Raw genomic sequence first — 24,836 nt, forward strand, 5'->3', positions numbered from 1 at the left:
ATATTTGCCTAGATATTCATTCGGTTGATCTCAGATCCCACCAATCCTAGTATTTGTCTTTCCCCCATAAACAACTAATAGTTGAATTTTATATCAATGAAATTGTGCTAAAGGTCATTGGACCAGTTGCAATATGATTGCAGCACGTTTACACGTTTACCCTAAAGCCAGGGGGAAAGCCATGGCTGGGATCCACCCCCACTCACACTCCAATACTTCCATGCATGCCAGAAGGCTATGTTTTCTTCCTGTATTCTTGCAGGGTGCCACTCTGAATGACTTCCCATTCCAGAAATGGCTGTCAATGGAAGGAGGGAGCTTAAAAGTTCCTGTGCAGAAAAAGAAGTCAACTGGTGGCAGATGGATCCTGCCCCTCCTCCCAGGCATCTCAAATGTTTGATGGCATTGTCTTGCTTAAAATTTAGCAGTATCAATAATTTACATTTTAGAATGTAATTTACAGTTTTGAAACAGAAGACAAAAAGGAATAGCCTGCTTACTCTCAATCATGTTGCTGCATCACCTGTACAAAATATGCCTCTATGAGGGCTGCTCAGTTCTCAGTGAATACCACTGTTTAAATTACTTATGTATGAAAAAGCATTCTCAAAAGTTCATGCAAGTGCAGGCAATTCTTCCATGACAGAGTCATTATTGGAGTCTTGCAAATCTTCATTTTCAGACACTTCTGCTGTACGTTTCACACCCCTCTGTTGTGAAATGGCCATAATATATTTCATGTTATAACAGTTCCAGTCACAACTGTAGAGACAAAGACCATTGGGGGGGGGGATTAGGTAGATTCAAAGCAGTGCATGTAAGAGCGTTCCTATGTTTATAAAAAGTAGCCAATAATCAGACCACTATCAGCAGCGTACTACTTGCATTGGTTCACACATGCCACACTCGTAGCTTAATTTCTCAAGGCAAACCTGAAAATGGCTTCAATGAAAAGTACGATGTTTGAGGCAATATGTCTGTGGATTTTAATTGATGATGCTTCATTGGCACACACAGCTAATTTACCACGATCTCTCTTACTAGCTGCTTCGTGCAAGATGCTCTAATGTTGAAATAACAAACCATCAGATCTAACATACATGGTGACTCTCTGGCCTGCCAGACTTTCCCCAAGCCCTTTCCCCACCCCAGCTTCAATTTCTCCATGCTCTTCTGCTGATCAGTGCAGACCAGTGAGGAAGGCCCATTTTTCATTCCCCACAAAGACACACCAGAAGGGTGGAATTAAGACAATGGGAAAGAAGACCTCTTCCTGAACTAATTGGAGCAGGTTAGCTATCGGGGGCTGTTTGTTAAGGGTATGAGATTATGAGTCTGGTATGTACTGTTTGTGTGTGTGAATGGGGAATGCATGTGTGTGTTCAAGGATGGAGTACAGGGCTGTCCCTACTCACCAGTAGTATGCAGCCCTCAACTACCCTCCCCGCCTCTGAAGGAATTCAGTGCTGGGAACGGGAGGGGTCCTTAAGGCAACAGGAAGAGGTCTGTGAGTGAATGGCAAGGCACTTGATAGAACAAAATCACACAAAGCTAGAAAATCCCAGGTAAAATTCTCCCCAATACAATGTGGGATGTTAGGTGGAAGGAAGGGGAAAGGGGAATTTCCATTAAGAAATGCTCAATATTCTAGCCAGAGTCATCTCTTTCTACAGGGAAGAGAAATTATTTGAAATAGAATGCAACTGAACAAAATACGCACAGTTTGGAAACGTCTTCAAAGTGACGCTGCATGCTCTTCTGAAGGAACTGAATGGTGGGCAGCAGTTTCTCTGACCTGCAAAAGCACACAAAAAAAACTTAACTCTTGGTTTGTAAAAAAATCATTCTGTACATTTTAAGAATAAAAAGGGCTAAATTCAAAACTAAATTCAAAACTTCAAAGTGTCAAAGAACTGAGACAGCTGTGAACGGTGACTTTCAATGAAACAACTACTACTTGCAGAAGTCTCTCTCACACACATACACAATATTGCTACAATTTAAGGTTCTGTCCACGGTGGTAGCTACCTGGCAATTAGGAATGTAGTTTTCAGCCCAATCACCTCAAAGGGATAAAACTGGTACAAATACCAATTTTGCTAATACAAATTCACAGTATATTTCATTTTCTAAAGCTAAGCAGTTCTGGGCCCAACCAGTTCTGATGGGAAACCATTCCAAATTTCTTAGATAAAGGCAGTATGTCTTATTCTCTCTCTTCCCACACCCTTATCCCCAAAGTCACTAACCTTGTTTTTAACTTGCATCCATGTAACATAAGCAACTTCTGAGTCCAGATTAGATAGAATTCCAAATGACGAGATGTCTCAAAGGAAGAGGCTAAAAAGTCTAGCATTTTTTCTATATATACTTCTGGAAGCATGGAGGAGATTACTTCAACTATGGTTTAAAAAATAATAAATTATTAGTTTAAATAACATGTGCAAAATCTTAAGCTTAAAAAAACAGTATATTCCACATCAGGCATCCCCAAACTGCGGCCCTCCAGATGTTTTGGCCTACAACTCCCATGATCCCTAGCTTACAGGACCAATGGTCAGGTATGATGGGAATTGTAGTCCACAACATCTGGAGGGCTGAAGTTTGGGGATGCCTGTTCCACATGATTCATCACTAAGCTTTCCAGTTTCAGGTTTTTTTATTTTAAAAAAAGATATCTCCAGGCAAAGGAAATCCAAATCAATGAGCTGCCATTCTGCATGATGCTATTCTTTCCCTATTTCCCCCTCTTTCTGTTCCTCTAATGGTCACTACTTGCATTCTTATGTCAAGCACCTGAGATCATTTGGGACTTCGTATACCTTCCCTTCTCCCTAGTATATAAGCAAACCAAGTATTGGAGACGTCTTAGAACCTCAGGAAATCTAGCTTTCTGCAACCACCACATTAGACTGGCAACAGAATTCCAGCTTACTTTCATTGTATGGAACCGTTTCTAGGACCTCCTGAATCAGTTTCTTCTCATTCAGTCGAAAAGACATGACAATCGCCTTGGTGTACTCCTTCTGAACCAGTACTTTACGAATACTGCTGGGGGTGATGTCAATTTCTAGGTCATATGGATCAAAGACCAGACTAGAGTCCAAAGAATAGATAAGAAGACCTTCTGTGGTCGTTGCTGCCCAGCTTCGTCCTACAAGAGAAATAGTGCTTGTGCTAGTTAAAATTGTTCAGGTCTGGAGGGAGGAATATTGGAAGATTATATTAAAGACAGCTTTTATAAACCACGATCTTGAAGAATAAATCGACAAACAACTTTATTCTTAAACTGTACTGGCTGGCAAAAAACATGTACTTTCCACCACAGACAGAAAATTCAACTAGTCAAATCAAAGTGCAAATAAGTGACTAATATTTAGTAATTATGATTAGTTATGCTGTTCTAGGGGTGAAGTAAGACAGCCATCTCATTCCAAAGCAAGTAATGGTGGGAACTGTAGTTTAATTCAATTCCCAGTTCCTTGAACAAACTACAGCTTCCATGACACTTTGGGGGAGCCCTCTGCTTTAAATGTGTGGTGTGACTCTAGCCTGCCCCTGTCGCTTCAGATCCTTGTTTCTTCAAGTTTCCTTCCCTACTCCTTCCTGCTGCAAATGAAAGGCAGAGGTCTGATTGGTTGCCTCTCAATGCTGGTGGCAAGAGAAGGATGCGCAAAACAGTATGTGAGGACTGTTAGGGGAAACGCTCAAGGCAGAGGCATAGCATGGGGAGGGCCAGGGGCGCATGATTTCGAGGGAGCACGAGCACACAGGGATCCCCACAGGTTTCATATAGGCATCAATTTTGCGTGGATACCTATTTGGACATTTGGAAGGCTTATTAACATATGTTTAATTTAAGATTTACTTACTAATGGTGGTCTATCATTAGTATTATTTGTATATGCCAGTTATCATTATTATTTTTTCTCTTCCCTCTTTCTCTTATTTCCTCTTTTTCCTTGTTCTTCTCATTAAATTTGCAAACAAACAAAGATATTAATAGCAATTTTTTAAAAAGACAGCCCCTTCATTTATTTTAAACCACCACACCCTGATCCTAAAAGCAGCAGCACCCCATTGCCAGCTCCGTTCTAAGAGCACCCACCGGTAGGAGAAAAGCGGAGGCAGGTCACTCTTATTTCTGGTTTAAAGGATCGAGAACTCATGTCACCTGAAACGAAGGAAAAGACAAATTCAGTTAACCTCTTGCATTAAGTATTAATTTTGCATGTTCCAACCATGAGAATCCAAGTTAGCAGTCAGTACGGCAAGTCAGTTGCACTAGCATTTGTAAAAATAAAAATAAATCAATACAGTATTCCTAAAAAGGTTCAAAACTGTTTGCCAAAGTAAAATGTTTAAACAGCATAGTAGAAACTACATTTCGGGCAGTATCCAACACTGAAAGCTTCACCCAACATACCTCCCTGCATGCAATGGAACTTCCTCTCACATGCCCACCAGTGCCCCCAACACACTCAAAATAAGTTTTTTTTTTGAGGGCTGGGAAACCCCTGGAGCAGCTTTTGCTGATGCACCAGAAAAAGAGAGGCAATGAAAGTCCTGTTGCATGAGTGGAACTCTGCTTGCGCAGTGTTGGATACAACCCATTTCCTTCCGCATCACTGTCACTGAACAGTACAGATGGTTGCAATAATATCTAGGAATCTGCCTCTCCTTCTGATTGCAACGTTGGATGGGGCTGATGGGAGCGGAAACAGATTAAGACAGGTAAGCTGCAAGAGAACGCAGGCAATAGGGACAACTTCACAAAACAGGGCTGGATGTGAAAATGCTGGTGGCAACCACAGTGGAGGAGGCACCGAATCACTTCCCTGGAACCATCACGGAATGTGCAACTGATGGCTACATTGGCCTCAGCATTTTGAAATCTTAGCTTTCAAGTGCCCATTCTCACACACTCTTCAGGAGATGTCAAAAGAAGACAAAGTGCTATTAGCTGGACTCCCAGCTTTAAAAAAGGGTTTGATCACCACTTTAGCAAGCATAAACAAAAGGCTTGGTTTACGTGTTGTCACCCTTTCCATCCCTCCCCTACTCAGCAAGGAAGGTTCCTAGCTCACAGAGTACCTGGCACACACGAAACAGCAGATTAGCTGAAAATTGTGAAAGGGAAACAGATACCTCTTTTAACTCCCGGAAGAGGGATGGCAACATTATCATCATCCCCAGCTCCTTCATCTATTAATGCCATGCTACCAAATTCAGTCATCTTCCTGCGATCCAAGTACTCCTGTAAAATTTAAAAAAAACAACCACAACATTGCAACATTCTTCATGTAGAAGGCTCATGAATTCAGGTAAACTATTTGGAATTTCTATAATGTTTCAGACTATTTAAAGGGCTACAGCATTTGCTCAATCTCTAGCCCTCCAAATCCAGATGTGCCCATGTTTTCTGGATAAAAGTCAAGTACTAGAAAGACAACATTGATTCATACCAGAAATAGATTGGAATGTCATAACAAAATACTTTGCAGCACAGATTTGCATCACTTGGTCCAAAGACTGAATTCATTGACGGATTACAACTCAGGTTGCCACAGGGAAGCAGCAGCACAAACATACTTCTGTTTAATAGTGTTATATAGATCTTACCCAAACATACACAACAAATACGAAAAAAAATCAATCACCAACCTCCATTGCGTCCAAAGACAAGTTGCAAGATATTTCAAATTTCTTAATGAGCATCTGTTCCTTAACATGATAAATGCAAACAAACTTTGACTGCCCTCCTGCTAGAATACACTGCCCATCAGCTGAGTAACATAGAGTAGTAAAAGATCTGGGGAGGACAACAAAGACATGTTAGATTTATGTTATAAGTCAGTCCCTTCCACCAAGAGAGATATTCTGGTTATGCTGAAGATAGACGTCTGTTGTGCTAAGAGATTAGGTCCTCATTTCTCTACCGAACCATTCCAACCACAGCCATTTTAAAATCATTTTTTCATGAACTAAAGAGACTCAACACATAATAGAAAAAGCTCAGGATTGAAATAAACTAAACCATGTTGTGACAGCCTGCATACCATAGGGTTATTAAGTATAGTAGAGCCTTCTATTTTATTAGTGGGAGATTTAAAAAAAGAGAAAATACTTATATCGCCTGACATGTCCATCACTGTTTAAACATCTACCTGCAATAAGTTCTTTCTTTGCAAAAATTATCTGAATGAGTTATCTGAATACAGTCTTTAAAACATATGCCTGCCGTTCTCTTACTGCCTTTGACTGCTAACATGGTAAGAGTGGTGCTGAATGAGCTCTAACAAACTGCAAGGTTACCTTTCACACAGCAACAAGTAAAACCTAAGACTCTGACTACAAGTGGTAGCAGCTCATAGTTGATGGGAGCATTAAGTCACATGACCACATCTTAAGAAGTTATCAAAACCAGATACTAATAGAATCACATATGCACACTTTTATCTTTAAGGAGACACATTTAATTTGCAAAAAGTCAATAGGATGCACAAGAGAGCTTTCAAAGGCAGCAAGCTATGCACAAGCTTCCTACTTCTATATTAAAACTAGCCTAATAAAACTCAGGTTCACCAGATACAGAGGTAGTTAATTCCAACAATTATATTAAGTATCCCTAATTCAAAGGAAAAGAACTAGTCCTTCTTAGAGTAGGGTCACAAATGGGTTAGATGAGACTAGAGATCCCTCCCAACCCTGTGATCAAATAGTCAACCTACTTATGTAACAAGCGAAAGGAAAGCGTCAGTTGACGCTGACACAAAACCCCACACGTACAAGATAAAAAAGAATATAAGTTTCACCACCACCCCTCCTCTCCCCTTCTCTCCATCCCTGACCTTATATTGTACTCAACACTAATGTCTCATAACAAATGTTAACTGATCTGTAGAAAAGACTTTACAACCTGAATAAAGAGACAAGGCATGTACTTCTGTAAACCAAGAAAACCTTTTAATAAAAACTTGTTTTTTAAAAAGTCTACCTACTTCCCCTTAGCAGATTGTTTGGCGGTTATTTTGTCCAGCTCTTTTCTGCCCATCTGAAGGTCATGTCGCCCCACAATTGATCCAGTCTGCACAGCATTTTCATGGTCCCAGAAAGTGATCTGTCCATCCAAGGAAGCAACTGCAAGTTCATTGCCATCCGGACGAAAAGCAACAGCAAGCACTGGAAAAGAGAAGGGAGCAAAATCAAAGCCACGCCTTCCTGTATGTACATTTTGGCCACATTGTCCTCAGTTGTTAAAAAACACACAGAGATAGACTCAGATTCAGAATTTCCAGAAATCACACATGAACACGCACTCTCAACACATAACATATCCATCGTCACAAAGACTATATATAATGCTGCGCTGTATAAAGTTGTGCTAAAACATAACCGTTTATCCTGGCATTATTTTCATTTCTGAACCTTTGGCAGTTTACATTTTAAAGCAAGTACTGCTGATACCTGCTGTACTGAGTTGGTTGGTTTTTAATGTAAATGTATCTATATTGCCAAGCTTTTATGCAATGGAGATTCAATGACTTCATTTACACATTTTAATATGAATCTTATAATGCTTGCTCATTGACTGTTTCTCATCTGATCCTTCAGTTTGTTATTATAGTATTTATTGCAGTTTATGGTGCACTGCACGTTTTTCAACCTGCCCTGGGATTGGGCAACAAAGAAGGGAGAGACAGAAATGCTTCAAGTAAATATAAGTAAACACAGATATACTACTTGACAAATTAAGTTCCATTCGTGTGGAAAAAGCTGCATTACATGCAAGCTTTCTTCCCAGAACCTAGGACCAATTGAAGCTTTAACCAGCCACCCAACATCACAGGGAGAACATAGCTACCTGCATTCGCACAAGAGATTTCCAAGGGACTCACCATCCGAGTTCAGTGCCAGTGTTTCCTTGGTCCTCCAGCTATCCAGCATATCCCACAACCTGACTGTCTTATCCCAAGAGGCACTTGCTAGGACGCACTTGACGGGATTAAAACACAGGCTACTGATGGGGCCTTCATGACCAGCTAAGACCTAATGGAGATAAGCCAATTAGATTTCTTTTCTACATGTTGGTTTACACAGGATCTCATACAGGAAAAAAAATAATCCACAGATGGAACTATATGCATACAAAATGGTTCAAAAGTTGCACATCAGATATTTCATTACCGGGTTGCAATTCCCAACATTTAAAGTTACTATAGTATATGACTTTGGGGCCACATTTAAAATTGGCAAAGCACATGAACAGATCCTTTAAATGCACCACCAAATCAGAGCAAGGATCCAGGATCACAAGCACTAGGACTTCCAATAGTGCAACACTAGAACAATCACTGTTGTTGTTGACAGCTGTGGATCAGCATTGCGAGACATAACTATTTGGCAGCAGATATCATTGCCAGATGCAGCACGGCAGCACACACAAAACAGCTAACATATACACCCTTGTGCAAATTAATTGAAACAAAGCATGTTTTCTATCTTACTCATAATCCTGTACTCAAAACAAACACAAAAAGTTGATCATTATGGTGTTGGAAGCCTGCAGCCAATAGAAGGAATGATGCGCTCGCCACAATATACTGAGGTTCTACGAAAGAGTGCTATTCCAGAGCTGGAAAAGAGGTATTCTGACGGTACTGGGATATTGCAGCAGGACCTAGCCCCCTGTCACACATTGAAAGTGGGGAAGAAATTCATGACAGAGCAGCAAATACGGGGACTTGATTGGCCAGGGAATTCCCCGGACATAAATCCCATTGAGAATTTGTGGGCTATATGCAAGTGTCACCTCCGTGCTGTAGGCGGTACGACTATGGAGAAGCTCATTCATGCGCTGATTCAAGTGTGGTACAGGGGTCCGAAATTCAACAGTGACTGTTTGAAACTATAGTAGACTCCATGCCAAACCATGTTCAAATGCTGCTTAAAAATAGCGGTGGTCATATCCGTTACTAATGTATGTAAATGTGAGTTTTGTACAATAAACTACATTGTTTGTTTCAATTAATTTGCACAAAGGTGTATGGATACAGCCTTATAATGAATTATCGTAAGGGGAGTGAAAATGATAGGCAGACCTCTCCACTTGCTCTACAAAGGATTCTGTTGAAGCTATGAAGACACAAGGAACACCAAGTGGTCACAGCTGTGCCGATCAATAGGATTAGATGTTAGAAGCTGAATTTAGATGCAAAAACTGCACATTAGCTAGTAAGATAAATTAAAGATGTGCCTATTTTTAATCACGCTCAACTCATTCAAGTTCAATTACTGTTTTAAATCCTGCAAATATATATATGGTTTCTGCTCTAAGGACGGAGCCAGCCTCAATTAAAAGCAGTTTCAAAAGGGGTTGAGACAACCAAAACAAAATGTTTCTTACATCTAAGAGTCGCCCACTCTGCACTGACCACACAAATACTTCAAAAGAGTCCTGAGAACCAGCTGAAACAATCTCGCCACTGGAGTCCACAGCCAAGCAAGAGAACTGTGTTGGTCGTGGGGAAGTGAAGGTGCGGAAATTGCGGTACCTGTTTAAAACATGCAGAAATGTGATTTAAGGGGAAACTTTGGTGCCTGTATGCTATTCTAGGTAAAAGTCCCTCAGTGGTATCACAAAAAGTGATGGAATATCCCAAGTGAACAATTGATTAGCTTTTAAAAATTACATTTATACAACCAAAGCCTAGGCAATGGAGAAGGCTAGGCTTTGGTTGTTTCTGAAACTGGGCACAATTTTTCTGTTGTATGCTTTCAAATTATGAAATGCTCACATGACACAATGGCACAAGAGCAGTGTAACCAAACAACATTCTAGATATTAATTAGAAATATTCCCTCTAAATTCTCTGGTTTTCCACTCCAAGCTCAGGGAAGAGAGAATTTAGCTAGGGGGTAAAAGAATAATTTACCTGTGCAGATCAAAAGCTCGAACTGTCCCATCTAGGGAAGCACTGAGAATGACATATCCTGAAGTGGTAAAAGTTACGGCAGATATACTGCTTGTATGTTCTGTAAAGGTTACGAAGCAGAAACCACTGCTGGTGTTCCACACCTTCACCTGAAAATAAAACAGAAAATACTTCAGTAAGCTTCAGAAATACTGTATTCCTTTTCTGGGACTAACACAGTATTAAGATTCAAGTCACTGAAAACACATTCCAGCACACCACACTTGGCAGAGCTAAACTTCCAGGGAAGTTAAGCAAGCCATTCAAAATCACACATGCAGAAGCCAAAGGAGGACATGAATTTATCATTTTGCTGTCAGCTGGAAACCTTACTGACAACATGATCTGGCTAGACATTACGAGTCACTACAGCGAACCAAGAATGTGGTCAACTTCCATGTTACACAGCTTTGCTACTGCTCCAAATACACACTAATGTTTTTTTCTTAAAAACAATGCAAGCATCACCCATAGCAAACAGGAGTGACAACATATCCAAAATAAATCAAGGTTCCTAGCTTCTAGGAACTTTTAAGAGCTCCTATCTTAGTACAGTGGTACCTCAGTTTACAAACAGTCCCATTTACTAACGCCTCCGTTTACGAACGCCGCAGACCCGGAAGTGTTTACATCCGGGTTCCGCGGCGTCGGATGCGCAGACGCGATCCGCACAGTGCACATGGGCGCAGAAACACTCTATCGGCTCTTCGCGCACATGCAGAAGCATGCCTTCGGGGAGCGAATGCCTCCGTTTACGAACGCCTCCGTGGAACGGATCGCGTTTGTAAACTGAGGTTCCACTGTATCTTTAAAGTGTATGTCCAGAAATTGCAAATTTTAGAGAGTTACAAACTCCCTCCCCTAGCTAAATTCAATAACATGCGGCAGACTTACTTTCCCATCATCTCCGCCAGTGACTAAGTACTGCCCATCTGGAGAATATGCAAGAGAAACCATGCTGTTGAAATGGCCTTGCTGCTTTAGCACATAGGACTCGCTCTGCCATTCCCAAACCAGAAGCTGCCCCAGACCTGTAAGGATAATGACAAGTAGTTCAGACTCAAATACAACTATTCAATCTATACATTTTCCTGCAGCACCAATACATAGAATACACCAACACAGACAAAGCTAAGTCTGTAAATTGCAGTTAATGAGTTCAGAAATACGGTGGGTGTAAGAACTGCACCAATCAAGATTCAAGACTGACCAAACTGGATTAGCATTTCACTGCTCTCAAGGTTCTACTGGATACTTATTTTTTTACACAAGCTTGTGCTTGCCATATTCACAAGGACAAGGGGGTGCATGAACCGGCAACACAACACACATTGCCGTCACCAAGCCTTTTTAGCCTGGAAAAGAGGATATCTCTAAAAGGCTGCCACATGGAAGATGGAGGAAGCTTGTTTTCTCCTGCTTCAGAGGCTAGGGCCGAAACCAATGTATTCAAGTAAGAAGAAAGGAGATTCTGACTAAGCCTGCTATTGTTCGTGATTTCATAACCCAGCTTGATAAAGAAATGGGTCCAACCTCCCTAATTTTGCCTGGATGCGATAACTTTCCAAAGTCTCTAAAGGAGCAATCATATGCAAAGAAGCTGGTGTAGGTTAAGACAGCATGAAGTTAAACCTGATCCAAACACTGTCCAACAGTGGGGCTGCTGCTCTGCCTGAGCATAGCAAGCCTTTCAAGGTGTATTCTATGGCAGGTCGGGTAGCCAAACTGAATGGGCTCAGGATCCAGCCTAAGTCAGAGAGAGGGCTCTGGTCCTGCCCCTGCCATGACCTTTTTGGGGAACTGACACCAGCTTGGCTTACCAGCTTCACCTCACCTGGCTGAACCTCAACTGAGCAAGGATAAGCAAGTTATGCTATGGTGTCTTCAACAGAGTCAGCATTGGGGACTTAACACTAGCAGAGCTGAAGATTTAAGCTTCTCATCCCGGCGGCCCCCAATTTATATCTAAAGGAATTTCCACGGGTGAAGTATGTCAAAGGGTTCGCTCAACATAACTGATTGTATAAACAGGCCCTCATTCAACTGTGTGTCTTATAGTTACGCACCTGCACACCCAAAAGCAATCCAGTCACCAGTACTGTTGACAGAAACAGATGCGATCCTTTGGTCCGAAATGCTAAGTAGCAAAAAGAAAGAAAGAAACTGCTTAAAGTGAAGCTAAGCATTTGGGTGCCATGCTAAAATTCCAGACAGATATAAAATAATGCATTAATAAGTCGGAAGAACCTGTAATTGAAGAAAGGACATTAATAACAGTATCATTTGGCAGGAAGTTACAATCAGCCAAGATTTTGCAATACAGGCCCCTTCTGTCCAAGCTTATAAAGCAGAAATTGCTTTTAAAGAAAAAGAAAAGATTTGTTCTTTCTAGAACTACATTTCTCTATAATAAGCAATATCCATACTTACCTTAAAGAATGGATGAGATTGAATTCTGGAAGTTCATGGAGGTGAAAAATTCCAGATGCGAAGCCAGTGACTAGTAAGTGGATTTTCTTGTGGTAAGCTGCAGCTGTCAAGGTGTTAAAATCACCTTCTTTGTTGAAAAAGTATCTGAGAAAAAAAATTGAACATACGTTTAACGCAGGACATATTTACCACTCAATTAATTTCATAATACACCAGCAAAAGACCAATGGTACTCTGACATTTTGGACGTGAGGTAAAAACAAGTAAAGAAAGGTAGCAATCTCTTAAAAATCCAAGCAATGTCCAACCCGCCACCTGCCACTTTAAAAAAAAATTTAAAAGGTGCTATAAAAAAGTCAAAGGAAGAAACCATGTTGTGGTTTACCACCAGCAGTAGCTTGCACCTGCCCATGCACTGTCAGGCACAGTGGGGACTCGGCAGCAGAGCCATGCCTGCCCCAACTGGTTAACCAGTGAATCAGGGGACAGAATTGCTCGGTATGGCATTTTTCTGCTCCCCCTCCAACATCTCCACTTCAGATCCTGCCACACTGATAGGGTAAGTCTGAAGGGGAAGTCTGAGCCTTTTTCTTATTAACTGGGTGCTTGTTAAGGCAGTGTTGTCCACCCTAAGTGTATTCAGTTGAACATGCCTGGAGATCGTGGTGTGGGAAATCTTCACACTTTAGAAGGTTAGAATGCCATAATCCTAAGCAATAGTCATGCCTGCCGCACATTCATAGTGTGACAGTGAGGCAGTCTAATGGAATTGTTTTGTTTTCATATACACTGGCTTTGACTACATGACCAAGCTCCTCCTGACTGCAATATATTCCTCCTTTTCTCTCTGGAAGATCACTTACTTGGCAGCACATGAGTATTTTACTTTCTTTGCCTTCTCTTTTTTCTTATGTGTGCTGGCTTTCCCATGGACCTCTTTGCCCTTCTGTGCTTCCATCAACTCTTCATCTAGGCCTTCTGCCAATTCTGCCTTGTCTTCAGTTTGATCTTTGGGGGGTCTAGCTTTCAAACCATCTAGTTCTGTATCGCACTGCCAGACACACAAAGCCCCATCTCTGCTGACAGTGTACAACTGGAACAGCAAAACATAATGGTTACCATCATTGCACAACTGAAATGAGCCTTAAGCAGATGAGCTAAGCAAACCTTTGATGTCACTACGCTCAACTGAGAGTCGAAAGGATACTTAGCTCAAAGGACTGCAATTCTCTAGGAATAAAATGTTATCTCATGAAACTGTAAAACAGAATCTTGAAAGCTACTTGACTTACAAGGAAGAAAATGACCACAGATCAGAGAAAGAGCATCTCCCTTGCAACACAGTCATGCAGATCCCCAATTCAATCCCTCATGTCTCCAGATAGAGCTGTGAAAAGCTCCTGTCTGAAAGCCTGGAAACTCACTACCAGTCAGTATAGACAAGACTGAGCCCGATAGATTAATAATTAGATTCAGTATAAGCCAGCTTCCTGTGTACCTAATTACAAAGACATTATCTTTCAATTTGAACTTATTTGAGAGAAAGCAAGCTTGGATGTGAGATGTCTAATAAGCTGAATTTTTAGACCAAATATAAAGCCTTGTTGGGATCCTACTTATTTTTATCTTACATTTATTGTACACTTTTGAGCTCTGCTGTGTACATACTTTCTAAATATATACATTCATTAACTGCCAATCTCCAAAATCCGTAACAGGCCCCTTCTGGACTTAGAAATATGGGAACATAATGTATCTGAGGTGCTGATTGCTAGCTTATTTCTGTTCTGGGCATGTTTTTAAAGAACTGCCACTGCCCCCCAGATAAGCAATCTGCAGAAGACCCCTACAGTATGTAAACACCTTGATGAAAGTAGACTATACACAGCCTTTCATTGACTTGTGCCATATAGTTATCAAAAAGCAAAGCACACTAACCATAAAAACCAATGCAATATATATTTATAAGAGGTACATACATCTAGACTGTTTCCTTCAAAAAAGCAGGCAACAATTGCATCCTTATGACCTCCCAATGCATAATAAATCAGATTGGCCCATCGCTCTGCTCCAAACACCCACGTTGACATATCTTTGCTGCCTACTGCAAAACATCTAGAATAAAAGAATAGTGGTTAGAACATCTCAAAAACTACATCATAGTGGATAAGTCAACAAGCAATTTATACAGCTCAACTCTCTAATGACAGTGAGATGCCTTTGCAAAGATAGCAAGGAATGAAGACAGATTTGGATCCAAAGGTTCTCTGCCATTGGAAGGAAATCATGGGATTCCAAACCACAGTTCCCAGTTCCCACCATTTGAGTGGATAGTCTCTCCAATTTAAACTGGGGAAAGTCATTCAGTCGTTCCCTTACTGCTATTGGCCAATGTGTGTACATGTGGATATACGAAACACAGGCAATTGAAACAGATCAGTGGACACTTAATGATATTAGGAACTGGTTTATGTAAACTTTTATATACAGTGAATTCAGAGAAATACATTACATTTATTTGAAAGATGAGAAAATTAATGAGTCATTTTTTAAAATATTTCAACAACCCTTTTTAAAAGAATGGAATAATCGTATGGAACGATAGACATGATTGCATTACAATTCTTAAGTTGGATTCAGAAATCCATGAGAGGATTTCTGCTCAATAAATGGGATGCTTCCAGGTCTAATTCAAGGAAGAGTGGGGAAGGCGATTTTCATTGGTCCCTCTCTTCTACTACTGTACAATACTATGCACATATACACCCTACCTACTCTGGAGGGTTGGGGAACCTCTGGAACAGTGTCAGAAGTGGCAGCAGAGAACTGTAGGAGGAAGTGATTAAAAAGAGTGTCCTTATTTCTATTCAGGGAAACTTGGGCTTGACTGCACCACCTTCTGTATAGAAAAATAATCTTTCCATTTGCAGACGGGTTCTGTTGGACCCAACCCCCTAAGTGTGCATGCACACGAAAGCTCATACCAAAATAAAAACTTAGTTGGTCTTTAAGGTGCTACTGAAGGAATTTTTTATTTTACTCCAACCCCCTAAGTTAACTTTAATAAAAAACCATTTATTAACTCAGGAGTTAATAAAATCTCTATTAATGAATGAAAAATGTGGACAATGAAGAATCCTGAAACAATAACCTGAACTTTTAGCATTACTGTTAAGGGAATTTATGAGGTGAAGCACTTCCTGAATACACTCTCCTAAAAACAGCAATGCAAGATTTTCTTTTCTTTCTTTTTTTGCAATGCAAGATTTTCAAATGTATCAGCAGATACAATCAACCCAAGTCGCATTGGCTTTCAATGTATTTGCTCATTTTCTATGTTGTCTTGGTACACATATTGCATATATTAAAACTTACTTAGAATCATCTGTCCAATCAATGCATGTTGTTTCGTCATATGCACCATAATAAGTTGTGTCAAGGACAAACGCATTAAATTCTCGCTTTTTGCCTGGGGCGTGGTACATCAGAGCAACCTTATCCTTTGTGACCACAAATTTCCTGTTTAACATAATATGAAAAATGGACTTAACATACATAATTATTCAGGAGAAAAATAAAAATGAACAAGATGAACCCAAGCCCATGTATTCAGATAATGCAGTAGAAATGTGCAGGTTTCTGAGGTTTATAAATCTACACACATACATAAGCGAAAGTCTGTATTTACAGCTAGATAGTTATTTGTAATTATTTTGTCATCAGACACTTTTGTACAAGAATCATACTGATTTTGGGTGTATAAAGGTGATCCAGTAAAAAAGGTCATGTTTCCTGCTGTGTCTATTACTTCCCAACTCCTATGATAAGCAGAATTCAATTCAACAACAACTGGTACTACTATCACTAATACACACACACAAAAAGAAATAAACACAAAACCAGGATGTTTCTCTTACTTTCCATTTGGGGAAAAGCAGACACTATGCACAGGTTTCTGAAAATGGAACTGATGAATCACAGATTTACTGATCAAGCTGACAAGTAAGGCAGCTCCCTCTGTTGGAAAAAGAACAAATAGACTGAGCATCATTTATATTTGACCCAATTTCAAACTCAAATTTCTAAATGAAATAAAAGTCAAGTTATTCAAGGGACTATAATAAAAGCAAACAACATTTTTGCCTTGATTTAGAACATAATAAATAATAATAATAATAATAATAATAGTAATAGTAATACCGGTAATAATAATATTTGTATCCCGCCCTCCCCAGCCAAAGCCGGGCTCAGAGCGGCTAACATTATATAAATTGGACAATATGCATAATACAAGATATAAAAGATAAGTTATACTTAAAATGAATCTAACTGTAACTTATATTTCTGTTAAAAATTCGTGATACTGAATGAATTCTTTTTCATTATATTAAAAATCAAAAATACCTTCATCAACTAATATAGCAAGATTTCCATCTGGAGAGAGTCCCACACATGCGACATTGTACTGGGTTGCCAGCGGTAATGTTTCAGACTTGTTACTGGGAGAGAAGAGGTTGAAAGAATCAATAAAACATCAAAACAGTGACAGAACTGCATGCAAAATGCTAATCTGTTATATACCTCTGCCCAATCCAGGAAGTGTGAAATGCACATAGAAACACATTTCTGCACACAATGCCATGTTTCTCAGGCCAGATTTCCTATATGTCATCCCACATGTATGAAGGGGAGTGGAGAATAATAGCTACAATACATCCTTCCCAGTGTGAATACAGTGTACTATTCACTAGCCCATTGTATAATTTTGATGATGCATCACATTCTTTCACTATAGCGGAACAACAGAAGAGCCCCAGAAACAGACCCAAGTAGCCCTTTTAACAGTCTGTGTTTTATGCAGAGGCTCAATACCTCTAGTGATCATTTACTCTTTGAGAAAGCTCATTTATATAAACAATGAAAGAAGATGCGTACTTTTTCAAGTCAAAGACAGTAATTCTGTTTCCCACAGGACTAATCAGAGAGTTCCCATCTGGAGTGAAATTCAGGTTTCCATGTCGGTAGACTGTACCCAGCAAGTTGGAGAACTGAAAAAAGACAGAAGTGAAGTAAATGCTGTCTTAACCAGAAAACTGAGAAGTACTATATAGGTAGGTAGCCGTGTTGGTCTGACACAGTCGAAATAAATTAAAAAACTGTCCAGTAGCACCTTAGAGACCAACTAAGTTTGTTCTGGGTATAGGCTTTTGTGTGCATACACACTTCTTCGGATACACTGAATAATGTATCTGAAGAAAGTGTGCATGTACACGAAAGCTTATACCCAGAACAAACTTAGTTGGTCTCTAAGGTGCTACTGGACAAATTTTTTATATAAATACATATGAAGTTTCAAATAGTACAAACAAGTGAGAGGATAAATTAAGAGGATATAGTGCAGAAGCAGCCAATGTGGGGCCCTCCAGATGTTGTTGGCCTCCCATCAGCCCTTGACCAAGGATCACGAAAGTTGCAGTCCAACATCATCTGGAGAGCACAACATTGGCTACCTGAATAGCGAAAGAAGAGTATTTGACTTGCAGTCAACTCATTCCCCCAACCACAGGGAGGATGAGCACACATATCAAGTAGGAGGAAAAGACGGGAGTTTTGCAAGGAGAAAAGGCAGCTAGGGGAGAGAAAAGATGGTGCAAATAGAAGTCAACATTAATGTTCAATTTCAACATTTTGTGGCATGCCAAGTACCAGAGTCAGCTACTTAAGCAACACATAAGCCGTAAAACAGCACATTTTGCGTGCATTTGCCAGATTATGAGCAAATGAGGATAGTCGGCAGTGGCGGTGGCCGGCAGAAGAGTTCCTGTCTTCTAAGAGAATTAAAGCTCGTGTGGAGGGGCTGGACATGCTACTCGAGCAATTTGGCAAGAGAACGATTAAAAGGAGCGACAGGAAGGGGAAAGGACGACAGGGATCACATACTCTCCAACATTTCTCCAGTGAAAACAAGGGCATCCTAAGGAAAAGTGGGACATTCCGAGGTCAAATCAGAAACCTTATCTAAATCAGGGACGCCCCTGGGAAACAGGGACACTTGGAAGGTCTGGGATCAAGAAACAGACAGAGACGGGCTCCTCTTGCCAGACCAAGGGCTCCCTAAGCTCCGAGGACCCCCCCCCCCCCGCCAGAAAGAACGAAGCCTCCCGCCCTGTAAGCAAACCTTGTAAGCGAACTTCATCCCCGCGCAGATTCCGGCACCCAGTCAGCGAACACATGGGCAGCACGAGTCGGCCGGAAGAGCCTCTTCGTTTTGCTTCCGGGTTCAGAACATTTCCAGGGCGACTGATCTGGTCGCTTTCTCTGCCGGCTCCTGTTGCGTCACTCCGGGGGGAACCGGAAGCTCCCGGGGACTCGCACTTTGCGTTCCGAGCAACATTCCTCCCCTCCGTATAATTTGGGCAGGAGGGGAGCAGCGAGGTGCAGCTCATTTAAAAGCTGCTTTTTTGAGCACTTTCTCGAGTGCATGCCTCGAGCCGTTATTTATTATGTTTTATTTTAAAAAAAAACATTCTTTTTTTTCCATACAAGGAGGGTGCTTATTTCCTTCTTACGCTTTTATAGCGGCAGGGCAGCGGAAGCAAAACCTGTGTTATGGCTGCAAGCTGTAAAAAGTAAAGTGGGCTTAAAATGCAAAAGCGCACACGTGGCCCAGGTTTACTGTTTTCCATCAGGATTGGCACGTGGTCTTTTGCTTTCAATTCAACGTGTCAGAAATGTAGCAGCTGTGAGGATGAGGTAGACTAGAGATTGGGAGAGGTGTCATTTTGTGGCTCACAACTTAATGCATGTGGTCATCCGAAGGGGATAAACCACTAAATCCGATGTCTAAAATTATCCAGCTGCCCCCTGCAGAAAGAGAGCGAGCGCTCTACTGCGTGCTGCGGGACTTTTATAAAGTCAAGAGCTCAGATTTTGACTGCTGGTAGCAGAGCCAGACTAAGACATATTGCTGGCTGAAGCCGAGCAGCAAACGGCACTTGCTCACCCGCAACCGCAAGCATGACATCTACTACGGTACTTGCGAAGTTATTTTGGCATCTGAAACCTTGCCCGTCCCGAAACCCCACGGAGAACCTCAGCTTCCCTGTCAGTAAAAATACAAGTTTTTTTAAAAAAACCTGGAAAATTCTATCCTTCCATGACATCCAAAATAAGCTGCTTCACTCTTGCCTATTAGTAGTCAACCCTGGAGAGGATAGCATCGCACAGTCATTTGGCATGGGCACCAAAGCCTATTACACCCTCTCCCTTAAGGAGATGGTGCACACTCTATTTTAGCCCTTTTTTAACACAAAGGGTAATTTTCAAAATTTATACCAATATAGAGGTTGGTTCTGTGCAAAGTGTCATAATGATTGATACCTACATACATAATTTTATTTGTATGCTGCCTTTCCATGCTAAAACCATGCTCAAGGTGGCTTAAAATTAAAAAAAAGTATATAACAAAAATAGTAACAAAGAATAAATAAGACACATCAAAAAGTACACAACTAAAGAAAACAGTTTACACATTAAAGCATAAATCTAAAAATATGCAAAAATAAAATAGTATCAGTAACACCAACAACCCCCGCCCCCACCTAAATAATACCCCAACCCAATAATGATGAGCTGTGTATCAGATGGAAAACTTGTGTGGATTTCTTGAGGGTGGAATCTCAATCCTGGATCAAGTACTGTTTTTAAAAAGGGTGGGCTTGGCACAGGTCAGAGGTAGCTAGCAAAATTTAGTTTATGAATTCCAGATTCCTACCACAGTCTGCTTTTCAAGTAAGCTAGTATGAACTATAAACCACCTTTATACTGTCACTTTTATTTGTAGTACCGTATACAACTAATTTTATCCAGAGTTAAAATGTAAAACTGGAAGAAAAATCATCTTTAAAGTAAATTAGTCCCCAAATGCTTATTTAGGTTAAAATTGTATCCCAGGTAAGAAAAGGTTGAAGACTTCTATTTTAAAGAAACTTTCACATCAGTGTGAACTCTACTCCCCTCCCTGCACATTCCACTCTGCAGTACTTTTTCCAACAGTAACCATTGACAGTAGGTAGTGCTTCTGGAGAAATTCATTCCTAGATCTGGAAGCCAAAGATCTGTGTCAGGTGTAGCGCCAGAGAAACCATTCTGATGCACAATCAATACGCAGGCATTTTGCAGGCGGCTTCCTCCAAAAAGCATTGTCCTTTGAACCAGAATGTAGTAGCAGTGCTTTGGTTTGTCACCCAGTTCACAAAAGAGACTCATCATACTGCAAGAATCAACACCATTTAAAGTAGTTGCCAGAATAAGCTGGTGCCAGGTTTCTTCTGTAGTGACTCCTTAAACTAGGAACGACAATGTTTGTTTCCCAAAGCTCTGATACATACATATATGATACCCCAAATATACCAAGAAACATCAGGAGAACACAAGAGAATAAAACTTCTTGGTAGGATTATAAAAGAAAACAGTGAAGCTAAAGTAGTTGCATGTGTTTAAGCCTTGTGAACCACCATATAATTATCTTAAGGTTATTAGTACTCTTGCGGCTCAGCCTGGTCCTGCAAAATAAATTAACTGAGAGCCAGCAGATGCTACTAATAGAAAAGCTGCCTGAAAATAGCTGATCAGCTCAGCTTAGAGCCACTTAATACCTAGAAATCCCAAGGAACATATAAAGGAAAGCTGAATGTCAGAACTGTAAGCAACTTTTGTTTAAAATATTCAAGATTTTTATTCATTTTTCCTACTGGTTGGCTTTTCTGGGGGGTTTTATTGACCGTTTATTCCCTAAGTTTCATGGCACAATTAAAATCAGAAATAAGACTGGGTAATTGTGTTGCTGAATATCCTTTCCCTACAGTTTGCTTTTCTATGTTTAAATCATCTGTGGAGTGTTAACAGTCTTACAGAACTACAAGTAGGAAGTGTCACAAATGTCATTGTTGAACTTTAATTTCCATAGTGGGAGTTAATTTTTCCAGTCACAAATAAACCTGTGAAATTCACAAAAATTATACTCCTTTAACCCATTTGATAGTATTTACAAGCTTGACAGATATCTATAAATAGCATAATCCTTAATTTTTCAGATACACATATTGCAAATTGATTATTTACATCTTTACCCAGAAACCAATTCCCTCTCCATATTATACACATGTAGTCTCCTGAAGTAGTGATTAGACTATGGTTCTGCTGCATTTTAGTGAAGTCCACCATTTCAACGTAAGCATAAAAAATGTTACGGTGCTCTAAAACCAAACCAGAGAAAACACATCAACACTAACTGCTAATAAAATCATTTCTTGTGAAAGACCCAAAATCAAGGTATCAAGTTGTTCACCACATTCGAATTGTACTTTTAACATTCAAGCTGTTGTTCGCATGTATTCAATGTAGAAGGGCCATAACAAGTCTAAATTCATTTTATCGTTTAGATGGAAAATTGAAGTGTGTACATATGAATATTGTGTAGTCTCATTAATTCTTATAATTGAAAGAAGGTACAGAGGCAATTTTGTTGAAAAACGTTTAAGGGGTTGCAGACATTTTTCCCTAACTTAATTAAAGTAAATTAAACACAAAGAGACAGTCAGCCAACCTCCTATTATAACTCCAAGAAAAGAAGTGTCCAAATACAAGTGTATGTTTCTAATTCCAAAAAGAAAACTCAACTTACTTTAACTTTCAAAACCAAATACAGTGGTGCCTCGCTTAACGAATGCCCTGCTTAACTAAATTTCCGCTTAACGAAAGGATTTTTCGAGTGGAGGTTGCCTCACTAGACGAATTCGTTTTATGAAAAACGAATCACGGTTTCCTATAGGAATGCATTGAAATTCAATTAATGCGTTCCTATGGGCAAAAAAATTCAAAAAAAATTAAAATGCATTCCTATGGGATTCGCTAGATGAATTTTTCGTTATAAGAAAAGACCCGTGGAATGAATTAAATTCGTCTAGCGAGGCACCACTGTACTGGCAAATTCATGGTGCTTGTTTTTTGCTCCCTCTAAAAATAAAACCTCATTTGCTCTTAAGACATGAGAAAAGTAAATCAAGAATTAACAGATACACGCAGTGTTGGAAAATACACACCAGACTTTTTCAGAATTCAAATTTGGTTTGCTACTGCCTCCTGCCTCAAAGATATTAAAAAGCTATGGAAAGAACCAAGAATTCTCAGTGTTCCTACAACGCTTGTTCATACAACAAAGGCTGTTCCCCAAGAGGCTGCATATGTTGCAAGAAGAGAATTATTGTGTAACATCAGCTAGGATTGTAGCCACAAGTTTTACGGAAATGTGGTATGTACAAAAATACAGTTTGAGAGCTGGAAAAAGTTATATGCACTAGACTTATTTACAAGCTTTGATTTTCACACCAATAAAAAGACATTTATTTCGTCCTTGATTCTGGGAGCAAATTATACACAGACATTATATCAGTTTAGTTTAGATTTTTTTTAAATAACCATTTGTACAATAAATTTACAACTGAAAGTAATCAGTTGGAATGGTGTAACTGCAGTTTGCTGGACCAGAAGAGGTTCAATAGTAGGAACTTAATAACCATACTGGAAAAGCAGTCAAGTAACCCTTGGCTTTATTTGCTTCTTCTCAGATTACTTTAGAATAAGGTGCAAATATATATATAGTTATATGGCTCTGTAGTCAATAATAAGTTAACAGTAGTTGGGACAGGAGAAACAAATAAACTTTGGTTTTAAAAATATCAAGTGAAATATTGAATGAAAGCTATATAGTGAGACTCAATATAGTAACCTTAAATAATTTAAATATCAAACTTGGGGGAAAGCTTGTTCAGTGAAACTTTACTTCCAACTTAACCACTTATGTGCCACTTCATTACTTGCTTCCTGGTGTATGTGTGTTTCCCCAGTGAGCTTAAGTAACGCCTCTCTATATGGTATGCATTCAAGAGTGTGAGTGGGCTAATAAGTTTCATATGTATCCCAAGGCACAGAAGAAGTTAAGTCCTCAAGAAAATATACACACATATTTAAAATCCTGTTGATAGCTGTAGGATTAAGAATTTCTATACAGAAATTTGGATAGCTATCCTGGTCCAGGAAACCAAACAGTTGTGTGACCAGAAAGGCACACACTTCAGTCATTAACAGCTACACTGCAAGGCTTATTGTATGTCAACCTGAAATTTTCTTTGAACAGAAATTTAATTACTCCGCCTGGAAAAAATAGCAGCTCTGGAAGCTGCTGAAAATAAAGAGAAAACTGCAGTAAGTATCCTTTATTTCACCAGCAGGATGAGAGAGAGAGAGAGAGAGAGAGAGAGAGAGAGAGAGAGAGAGAGAGAGAGAGAGAGAGAGAGACCCCAAAATTCATTTTACACAAACACCCTAAAATAGCAATATAAACTAGCTGACACAAGCATCACTGTACATTTAAATTGATACAATTGTCTGATGCTTCCAGGGCCAGTAAGTGTTGAGTTGCCATAGGCCTCGTTAGCGTTAGAATGTTTCAAATGAAGAACAATCAGGTTATGATCCCTTAAAGTGCATTCATTTTCAAGTCTCATGTGCATGTCCATGCACATGTACAGAGAGCTGTCATGTGACATTGACCTCCAGAATGTGATCATCCTTGCTGGGAATGACAAGGATTTGCATGCCAGAGCTGGAGTTGAAGACCTGTCCAGGTGAAAACGATTGCAGCCGAGGCATTGGTAAACCTTTGTGTTCTGCACTGGCTGCTGAATGTATGCTGCCTCTGCTCTTTATGCTGCTGCTGTCAGCTTGATCATCCATATTCTTGTCCACGGAGAGATTATCGTTTTCGATCCAACTATCTGTTTAAAAAACAAAAATGCAAAACTTTATTCCATGTGCATCTATAGTATGAACTATAATCAATTTAGGGTTCATCGCCTAGAAAAAATCAGACGTCACTGCATGACCTGTTATTTACAGAAACATTTTAAAAAATCTGTTCTAAAAAGACTGAAGAGAGCCCAAGGCTGGGCAGTTCATGCCATCAGCTCCTGAAAAAACTGCCACTGGCCTGAGAGTGCTCACTCAGGGCAGTCCCTTTTCCACCCTCCACAGGCTACAGACTTGGGTGCCCAGAAGGGGAAGCAAAAAACAGGCCAGAGAGTCCATTCCATCAACTCCTGGAAGGACCAAAGGTCTGAAACAATTCTGCTGTTTCACTGTTGCATCTTCTGTACCTCGTTTTTGTTTTAGTGATTTACTGAGTGCCCTGGCATAAGGGCAGCATATAAACGCAGTAAATAAAGCATTGCAGTGAATGGGGAAGCCCTAGCAGATATAGATTTCTGTGTACTTACTGGAACTCCCACAAGAGCAAGAAACTGTTAAATCATACTTCAAGTATCTGCCAGTCCCGAGCATAAGAGCGCTGAAAGCGTTCCAAGGCAATGATTG

The 24,836-nt window shown here is 40.0% G+C and overlaps 2 protein-coding genes across 2 annotated transcripts in view; both read right to left on the reverse strand.

Annotated features, from left to right (window-relative positions):
• Positions 1-191: 191 nt before the first annotated feature.
• On the reverse strand, positions 192-18,688 carry PWP2 (PWP2 small subunit processome component). Its single transcript, XM_035114750.1, has 21 exons — positions 18,583-18,688; positions 17,340-17,452; positions 16,809-16,903; positions 16,322-16,421; positions 15,780-15,923; positions 14,384-14,519; positions 13,268-13,497; positions 12,405-12,548; positions 12,041-12,111; positions 10,869-11,005; positions 9,936-10,084; positions 9,407-9,554; positions 7,899-8,049; positions 7,002-7,182; positions 5,665-5,812; positions 5,149-5,257; positions 4,109-4,174; positions 2,936-3,154; positions 2,250-2,400; positions 1,721-1,795; positions 192-762 (listed from the first exon to the last, which is right to left on the reverse strand). Exons 1-21 carry the CDS (start codon positions 18,598-18,600, stop codon positions 615-617), a joined length of 2,733 nt encoding a protein of 910 aa, XP_034970641.1. The 5' UTR covers positions 18,601-18,688; the 3' UTR covers positions 192-614.
• Positions 18,689-21,925: 3,237 nt separating this feature from the next.
• Positions 21,926-24,836, reverse strand: part of TRAPPC10 (trafficking protein particle complex subunit 10) — a 44,708-nt gene continuing 41,797 nt past the window's right edge. The window contains exon 23 of the mRNA XM_035115112.2: positions 21,926-24,241. Coding sequence (XP_034971003.2) covers positions 24,003-24,241 — 239 coding nt within the window. The 3' untranslated portion in view covers positions 21,926-24,002. The remainder of the gene's footprint in view (positions 24,242-24,836) is intronic.

Source organism: Zootoca vivipara, chromosome 4 (assembly GCF_963506605.1).
Source record: "Zootoca vivipara chromosome 4, rZooViv1.1, whole genome shotgun sequence".
NCBI classification, from domain to species: Eukaryota; Metazoa; Chordata; class Lepidosauria; order Squamata; family Lacertidae; genus Zootoca; species Zootoca vivipara.